Source organism: Sinocyclocheilus rhinocerous, unplaced genomic scaffold (assembly GCF_001515625.1).
Source record: "Sinocyclocheilus rhinocerous isolate Xijiao unplaced genomic scaffold, SAMN03320098_v1.1 scaffold402, whole genome shotgun sequence".
NCBI classification, from domain to species: domain Eukaryota; kingdom Metazoa; phylum Chordata; class Actinopteri; order Cypriniformes; family Cyprinidae; genus Sinocyclocheilus; species Sinocyclocheilus rhinocerous.
Genome location: NW_015626336.1, coordinates 879,742 through 889,824, shown reverse-complemented (window position 1 = coordinate 889,824; position 10,083 = coordinate 879,742). Strand labels below are relative to the sequence as shown.

The window sequence follows — 10,083 nt, the reverse complement described above, 5'->3', positions numbered from 1 at the left end:
AGATATAAACTCAGAATTGTGAGATTTTGTAAAATATAAACTCAGAATTGTGAGATTTTGTAAAATATAAACTCAGAATTGTGAGATTTTGTAAAATATAAACTCAGAATTGCGAGATTTTGTGAGATAAAAACTCAGAATTGCGAGATATAAACTCAGAATTAGTGTTGTCAAAAGTACTAAAAAAATGAAATGTTACGGTACCAGGTTTTTATATTAAGATATAAACAGAATTGCGAGATTTTGTAAGATATAAACTCAGAATTGCGAGATTTTGTAAGATATAAACTCAGAATTGCGAGATTTTGTAAGATATAAACTCAGAATTGCGAGATTTTGTAAGATATAAACTCAGAATTGCGAGATTTTGTAAGATATAAACTCAGAATTGCGAGATTTTGTAAGATATAAACTCAGAATTGCGAGATTTTGTAAGATATAAACTCAGAATTGCGAGATTTTGTCAGAATTGCGAGATTTTGTAAGATATAAACTCAGAATTGCGAGATTTTGTCAGAATTGCGAGATTTTGTAAGATATAAACTCAGAATTGCGAGATTTTGTCAGAATTGCGAGATTTTGTAAAATATAAACTCAGAATTGCGAGATATAAACTCAGAATTGCGAGACATAAACTCAGAATTGCAAGATTTTGTAAGATATAAACTCAGAATAGCGAGATATAAACTCAGTTTTGCAAGTTTATAAACTCAGTCCGAATTATGTCGAACTGTAAGAAACTCACAATTACAAGAAAAAAAGTTATTAAATTTTTTTAATTACATTTTTATTTTGTATTCTGTGGCGAAAACAAAAAACAGAATTGCAAGATATAAACTTAGAATTCTTAGTTTACTTAGAACAAAATAGAGTTAAAAATTCTGGTAATGGTATTCAAGTCCATTAATAACCGCGCTCCATCTTATCTTGCAGACCTCCTTGTAAGACATGTTCCCTCTAGATCACTTAGATCCAGTGATCTGGCACTCTTAACAGTGTCCAGAACTAGATCTAAGCACAAGGGTGATCGTGTGTTCGCGGCGGTCGGTCCAAATCTGTGGAATAAGTTGCCACTAGCTATTAGAACGGCACCGACTGGCTATTTTTAGATCCAAATTTAAAATTCATTTATTCTCTATGGCATTTTAAAATGGGTGGTGCTTTATGATTGTATTAGTTTTAACGTTATTTATTATTATCATGTTGATGTATTATCTTCTGTGTTCATCTTTGTTCTGATTTTTTCTCAGAATTGTGAGTTTAACTCAGAATTGTGAGAAAAAAGTCAGAAATGTAAAATAAAGAGTCGCAATTACATTTTTAATTTCTTTTTTTTTATTCCATGGCGGAAATGGGCTTCCATAGTTTACTGACATTCTACTCACTGGTAAAGCTGTAGACAAACCTCTCTTGAGTTTGCAGAAAGGTGTTATATAAAATGAATGTATTATTCTTCTTATTATTATTAACGCTGTCATATGCCACTGTGAAATCCTCGTCTGAATGAAATGAAATCTGACCCACCAGGTCTGCTGATGAAGTCACAGTGTCCGATCCCGGCCGTCTCCATCCTCTTCAGATAGAGCGCTGTGGACGTGATGTTGGACTCCAGAATGCGAGGAGGGATCTCAGCGGGCAGCTGAACGTCCTCAGGATACAAACAGAAGCACTTCCCTTCAAACAAACACATTCAACAGTGATTCACTACTGACAATGACTCTCTACTGAGCAGCCAAACAAATGCTGTGAAATTACATGTAACTGATTTAAAGCATAAGTGCTTCATTTCAGTGCTTTTTATTCCTCTTCAAAATTTTCAACACTTCAAAAGTGCTTAGCAGAGAGCTAATTTTAATCACTTCTTAGGTTTTTGAAATTCATTTTCTTAAAATCTGATTATTATCAGAAAATAATATTATGCATAATAATAAAAAAATAATAAAAAATAATATATATATATATATATTTAGGACATTAAATGAATGAAGGAATAAAGACATAAGATATACACTGAATTTATTACTTCATTTATTCATTCATTTTGTATATCCACTTATGTATAATTTATGTTTATTCATTTAAAATGCAACCAACAGTGATGACATCATCACAATATTTTCATAAATAATTGCAATTTTTCACATTTATTTGCATACTGAACTGTGATTTCTATTTAACACCATACATATATAGCAGTCTTTATACTGTAAATACACTAATACACTGGGTGTTCATAGTGTTAATATGGAGGATCTTTTAAAAAGCAGGTGAATGTCAAATAAATGCCAAAACCGTACACACCTGTTGATCCGGTCAGTCGTTTACGGATTTCTGCTTGACATTTACTGATGGGTCGGATGACCTCTGAACTCGCTCTCACTCGTGGGCTATACACCTACACACAATACCACAGAAAATATGAATTTACAGTCACAAGACTTCCAAATAATTATTTTTGGACTGCTCAAATACATTTGCAAATCGGTGAACTTTTGATTCGAAAAGCTACAAAACCAACAACGAACGCAGTAAATAAAAGCAGGTTTTCAGCACACTCACTAATCTCTTTTCTACTCCAGTATCGATGACAAAAGTAACGGTGTCCACCGGCCAGAACAGATCCTCTGATTGGCTACAGGAAACGAAGACCCGCCTACTCGTCTGTGGGCTTTCTGTGATTGGTGGACACATTCCGGAGTATCCAGGACACAGGGGAACCGCGATAAGCTCTCCCAGAGATGCACTCATCCTGGACGCTTCTTTAGTGAGAATATTACAGGCACAGAGCACCTCCTGAAACACACACACACACACAGGCTTTTGTTTCGCCACCGGAGAGAAAGTTGTTTAGTGCACTTCTCGCAGACTTTTGATTTTGCATTTGTGAATTGGAAAGTGCAGAAAAGATACAAGAGATTCATTTTGCAGTGCAGACTGCAGCTTTAGTGATTGCAACAGGAGTTTCTGCAAAATAACCGTTTTGTTTTTCATGCTACAAAGGGTCTTGATTTTTTAATCTGTACAAAGCAACAAACAAATTCATAAACAGCTGTTAGCTTGTTTTGTCTGTCAAAATATGACTGCTTTTATATTGCTTTTTCCCCACAAAATTATTAGAATATCAAGAGCAATAATCAACAGTAATTTTGTTATGATATAGCAGCTTCACCATCTAATGAGTAACTGTTTTTTAATTTATAGGCTATTTACTGTACATTATGCAATTTTTGCACAAATACATGTACAGGAACAGCATTAAACAGTCTGTGTAAATATACAAGCTCCATGTCAGATGCAGCTTCTGTTTCACCATTTGTTGATGTTGATGAAAAAAGTGATTGGTGACAGTCAGTAATATTGTGATTGATTGAAGTAACTAGTTAAATCTAAGTATTTGGCATTAATGTGATTTTACAGGGCAGAGTGTCAGTAAGAGTGGAAGAGCTGAGTGGACGTATTCATTCAGACGCTGCTGACCGTGCTGAACACAACAATGTCACTGTCATCATGGAGAACATTGTGTTAGTGCTGTTCACTACAGCAAGCATCACTATTGCTACTGCTAAAAGTTACGATTATTTGGACAACCTCCAACCCCATTTTCTGTGCGCAACTAGTTCCCTTGTTGGTGTGCTGTTAGAAAAGTTACTTGAAGATGGGACTCATATTTACACACAGAATATCACAGAGACATCTAACTGTGAACAGTAGTGACAGTAAAGACATTTATAATGTACAAAAGATTGCTATTTCAAATAAACGCTGTTCCACTGAACTCTCTATTAATACAAAAACACATCACAGTAAGTTTCAACAAAAACACAATATTACTATTTTTATTGTATTTTTGCTCAAATAAATGCAGCAGTGGCAGAGGCTTTTTTCAAACAAAAACTTTTGAACATTAGTGTAATAATTAACACAAATGCTCTTATCTATTTGATCAGTGAGCTGGATGCACTCACTCATTCACTCACGCATTCATTCATTCACTCACGCATTCATTCATTAATTCACTTTAATTCACGCACGCATTAATTCATTCATTCACGCATTCATTCATTCATTCACGCATTCATTCATTCATTCACGCATTCATTCATTCATTCACGCATTCATTCATTCATTCACGCATTCATTCATTCATTCATTCATTCACACATTCATTCATTCACTCACGCATTCATGCACTCATTCATTCACTCATGCATTCATTCATTAATTCACTCATGCATTAATTCACGCATTAATTCACTCACGCATTAATTCACGCATTCATTCATTCATTCACTCATTCATTCACGCATTCATTCACTCATTCACACACGCATTCACACATTCATTCACGCATTCACACATTCATTCACGCATTCATTCATTCACGCATTCATTCATTCATTCACGCATTCATTCACGCATTCACGTATTCATTCACGCATTCATTCATTAAATATTCACTTTTAGTGTCAATACTCAACTCTCCAGCTCTTGGATCATTCCAGGTTAACTCTGGTTAATTGTCCAGATAATTTATGCTTGCATTATTGCTACAATAAATTGCAATGCATAAAAGTTCACAAGCTGTTCTAATCCACTAACGCACTTCATCTCACCTGCTCTGAAGCTAGAAACACAGCTACGTCTCCTGGCTCTCTGGACCGATGGACCTCCAGCGCGAGTCTCAGAGCCGAATAGAAGCTTTCAGCGCTGCTGCTGCTGCTGTGGATCACTTCCCCGGCGCACGGGGCGTCCAGGTGCAGGCGTGGGACGTTCCCGTAGTGCGTGAGGAGCGTGTCAGAAGCAGGCGGGGCGGACAGCACCACCACCCTGAGCTCGGGCCGCTGGAGAAGCACCTCTCTCAGCAGACCCAGCAGAACATCTGTGCTCACGGTCCTCTCGTGGGCCTGGTCTATCACCACCACCCCATAATGCTCCAGCATGGGGTCGGACATCATCTCCCGCAGCAGGACGTCATCAGTGCAGTACCTGCAACCAGAATATCGTTTTGGTTTTGACATTTATATACAGATGTAGAAAGATGCACATACATACAAAAACTTTAACTCTACAATGTATTATTGGTGACCTATTCAACAAAACCACATGAAAAAAACAGATGCATCAAAATAAAATAAATAAACAAATAAATAAAATGAGTTTAAAATAATTTTTTATTTTTTACATTTTTAAATATGTTTTGACAAGACATTTGACGACATGTTTCTATAATAAAATAAAATAAACATTTCCTTATTAAATAAAATATAGATTTTTTTTCTTATGTTCTTGTTTTTTTCAGCATGTTTTAGCCATATGATTAGACATATTTTTGTAATAAAATAAAATAAGACCTATTTGATTAGACATTTCATTTTTAAAATAAAATAGGATTTTTATTTCTTTTATCATGTTCTTTATTGATATGTTTTAGACATATTTGACAAGACATATTTCTATAATAAAATTAAATTAAATAAGACATATTTGATTAGACTTTCTTATCAAATATAATATGGATAATATTTTTTATTTTATTTTTAAAGATGTTTTAGACATATTTGACTAGAAATATTTCTATAATAACAAAATAAATCATTTGATTAGACATTTCTTTATAAAATAAAATTGAAACTAAAAGGATGATTTTTTTTGTCTGACAGGTTAATCATCAAGTACAATCACTTAGAAAAGTAATAGTACATTTCTCAATAAATTACATGATTTAAGGTATCAATGAATATTGTTGAATATTATATTTTATTTTAAAATATAATATAATTCAAAACACTATTATTTGGTAAAATCCCCCCCAAAAACACACACATTCTGGCAGAGATTATTCAGCAGTGCTTTGACACTGGTGGACATGTCCCTATCCTCAACACCAAAGCAAGAGACAGAGAAATGCCTCCCGGACCTCCACTGAGCCCGTTTATAATAAAGCAAAAAGACCTCAAGTATTTCAAACATTTCAGAAGACGGCACATTCTTCTCATACTTTAGCTGGACCAACCAAAGCACAAAACTAAAATATCACCAACTTGAAAACTTTTGGTGATAGTGAGCATTTCAGTGCGGTTTTTCACACTTTTGAGGGCTGCATGCATGCGAGTTTCACACAGACCTGAGAATAGTATCGTTGGAGCAGCACGTCTCCAACGGGATGCTGTATCCAATCTCGTGGCCGATGTTTACGTCCATCTCGTCTGCAACACGGAGGGCCAAATCGACAGCCTGCCGTCTCTGGATCTGACTGCACACCACCACACCGTGCTGGTACTGCGCAGACAGACAGAACTCTGCACACCACTGAGGGATCTGAAGACGTGAACACATACTATCAGCACCTGGATGCATTACATTACATTACAGAAGCCTTCAGAAAGAATAATAATAATCAAATGAGACAATTTCAGTATCCTGTGGATGGCTTTCACAATCAGACCTGTCCTTGACTTGTTAAACAGCTGCAGGTTTAGACCTTCAGCCTGAGCAGTCTGGGAAAATCTCAACAGCATCTGTTGGACAGGCAGGTCGGGTGAACTGAACAGATGCAAGCTTCCTATTTCCACTTAACACACAATGCACTATGGAATGATATTCCGGACAACGATATTCCGGACAATTTTCAAAAGGACTTGCAAATTGTATTTTCAATTGCGTTTTCCATATGTGGACGCATAAATTGTGACATAATCTTGGTGACCTATTCAACAAAACCACATGAAAAAAACAGATGCATCAAAATAAAATAAATAAACAAATAAATAAAATGAGTTTAAAATAATTTTTTATTTTTTACATTTTTAAATATGTTTTGACAAGACATTTGACGACATGTTTCTATAATAAAATAAAATAAGACATTTAATTAGACAGATGTCTTTATAAAATACAATCAAATATGGATTTTTCTTTTATTTTGTTTTTATTTATATGTTAATAGACATTTGACTAGAGACATATTTCTATAATAAAATAAAACATTTAATTAGACATTTCTTTATAAAAGAAAATATGGATTTTTTAACCTTTTATTATGCTTTTTTATTGATATGTTTTAGACATTTGACAAGACATATTTCTATTATAAAATAAGACATATTTGATTAGACATTTCCTTATTAAATAAAATATAGATTTTTTTTCTTATGTTCTTGTTTTTTTTTCAGCATGTTTTAGCCATATGATTAGACATATTTTTGTAATAAAATAAAATAAGACCTATTTGATTAGACATTTCATTTTTAAAATATACCTGCATTCTGTAATTCATTTCCGTAATTCATTCTACATCCTTAATTATTGCCTCTTTCTCAAGTATTATGCAAATACATATGCATATCTCTTTATTTATACAGTTCTATATAGAGTAAATAATGCACAAATCTGTACATAAATCTACTGTTCCAGATTCATACACATTATTTATTGTTAAGTTTTTACTATTTAAATGTATTTTTTTTTCTGTTCTCATGTCAGATATGTATGTATGCATGTATGTATGTACTAGGAGCACCTTAAAAAAACCACAACAAATTCCTCGTGTGTTTGCACACACCTGGCGAATAAAGCTAATTCTGATTCTGATTCTAAACAGTGAGAGATGCTGAGACAGGTGAAAAGCGTTTGGTTAATAGTGAATGTTGACCTATTGTGCGTACCGTTGTGGCTCCCGCTGTTAGCAGGGGATAATCGCTACATTTGGGGTAAAAAAGACATAATTATGTATTGTGCCAAGAAGGTTGCACTGTCTATTCGTTCACACAGGTACGAAACTGATTGCTAGCTGCCTTTAGCGGAGCCTTTACCGATTACCTCCATTGATCAGAGCATTCGGCACTGTCGTCTGTGAGTGACGTCACCTCCCAATACAAACACGCCCCCTAGTATAGTCCCGCCCCTGACGATGATTGGCAGCTTTCCATGTAGACATCGGAAATTCAAATGCAAAAGGAATTGCGATTCCATTTGAGTTTTGGCAGGTTACATGCGCGACGCAGCGAGAGTGAAAAAGCAGACTGGTAATTAATATTGCTATTTAAATATGACTGGCTCGTAACTCCTAAGACATGGGAAATACAGTTGCAAATGGACTTTGCTTTTTCATTTGAAATTTGGCAGTCACTGTGCGTTCGCGAAAGCGAAAATGCAAACGGTAATGAAGGATTTGCAATTGCATTTGGATTATGTCACAATTTATGCGTCCACATATGGAAAACGCAATTGAAAATACAATTTGCAAGTCCTTTTGAAAATTGTCCGGAATATCGTTCCATAATGCACACGCATCCGCACATTTACAAACTGCAAATCGTAATGTGCAATATGCAAAATTTGACTTAGTGCCAAATATACAGTTGCAAATGGACTTTGCTTTTTCATTTGAAATTTGGCAGTCACTGTGCGTTCGCGAAAGCGAAAATGCAAACGGTAATGAAGGATTTGCAATTGCATTTGGATTATGTCACAATTTATGCGTCCACATATGGAAAACGCAATTGAAAATACAATTTGCAAGTCCTTTTGAAAATTGTCCGGAATATCGTTCCATAATGCACACGCATCCGCACATTTACAAACTGCAAATCGTAATGTGCAATATGCAAAATTTGGCTTAATGCCAAATTGACACTGATATGTAACCTTTCAGATGATAAAACGTGAAAAAAAAAAAATCACATCACATCACTTTTTTTTAGATAATCAACAAGACAATCAACTTTATATTATAAATATATATATTAATAAATAAAATATAAAATCATTTATATTTCATTATTAAATATGTCTAGTCAAATATATCTAAAACATATTTTAAAAAAGAAAAAATATATAAGGAAATGCGTCTAATCAAATGTTTAGCCTATTTTAATGTCTAGTCAAATATGTCTAAAAACTTTAATGAAAGCATAAAAGAAAAAAATCTATATATTATTTTAAAATGAAATGTCTGATTAAATGTCTTATTTTAATTTAATTTTATTTCATAAAAATTGTCTAATCAAATACATATTATTTTAAAAACAGATCCATCAAAAATATAAAAATAGAGCAAAATAAGAATAAAATAAAATAAGAAAAATATTTTTTTTCATGCGTTTTATTATCTGGAAGTACAGTACAGATCTGTTTTTTAATCAGTTCTTAATAACTATTACTTGTTTTCCAGTATCCTGACATTCTTGAATTGCAAAATTGCGTAAGGTATTAAGATATTATTTAAAGATATTTATATATTGAGAAGAAAAATATTTTGATCTGTTCTGTTGGCAGATTTTTGTCACTTGTTTACCCTACACTACCAGTCAACATTTGGAATAACTATTATGACTTTTTAATGTTTTTGAAAGTAGTCTCATGCTCGCCAAGGCTGCATTTATTTGATCAAAATACAGAAACATTTTTTATGAAATATTATTACAAGCTTTTCTATATGGATATTTTGTACAATGTCATTTATTCCTGTCATGCAACTCCATGACCCTTCATTCCAAACTTAGTGTAAAACTAAATAAATGTATTATTTCTTATTTTCTAAAAGCATTTTCTTTTCTTTTACAATTGCAAAACTCAAATGATATACAAATGAAAGCAGAGGCAAAAGGTTGCCTTGACTGAACACACCATCATCAGCTGAATGCACACTATTTGTTCACAGGATTCAACACAATGGTTGCACAGATTTAAGACTTCATGATCAAGCCACATGACTACAAAACTGCAGCTCTGAAACTCATATCATGTGCAGACACTGGCAAAACTGTTTATTGTTTATCTATTATTATGTCCAATTTCTAGAATGTCTGGAATCTGAATTGAATTAGATGTTGAATGGAAGAATTCACTGACAAATTGAATACAACTGAGTCTAATACAAGCTTGGCAACAAGACATGAATAATAATTACATCATTAATATGGGTTCATTATGGCTAATTATTCCAAGATATGTAGACCAGGCCTCTATCTCAACTGATTAGGCATAAACACACGATTAGCCAGACTTTAATTTGCACAAAGCAACAATAATAAAACAATACAACAACTACCAACAATACACAACTGTGACAGGCCTCAGTTT

At 33.7% G+C, this 10,083-nt stretch overlaps 1 protein-coding gene across 1 annotated transcript in view; it reads right to left on the bottom strand.

Moving 5' to 3' along the window:
- Positions 1-6,336, bottom strand: part of LOC107711400 (putative pre-mRNA-splicing factor ATP-dependent RNA helicase DHX32) — a 12,165-nt gene extending 5,829 nt beyond the window's left edge. The window contains exons 1-5 of the mRNA XM_016516393.1: positions 6,125-6,336; positions 4,614-4,986; positions 2,560-2,793; positions 2,302-2,395; positions 1,525-1,674 (exon numbers count right to left, since the gene is read on the bottom strand). Coding sequence (XP_016371879.1) covers positions 1,525-1,674; positions 2,302-2,395; positions 2,560-2,793; positions 4,614-4,986; positions 6,125-6,336 — 1,063 coding nt within the window. The remainder of the gene's footprint in view (positions 1-1,524; positions 1,675-2,301; positions 2,396-2,559; positions 2,794-4,613; positions 4,987-6,124) is intronic.
- Between the last annotated feature and the right edge of the window lie 3,747 nt (positions 6,337-10,083).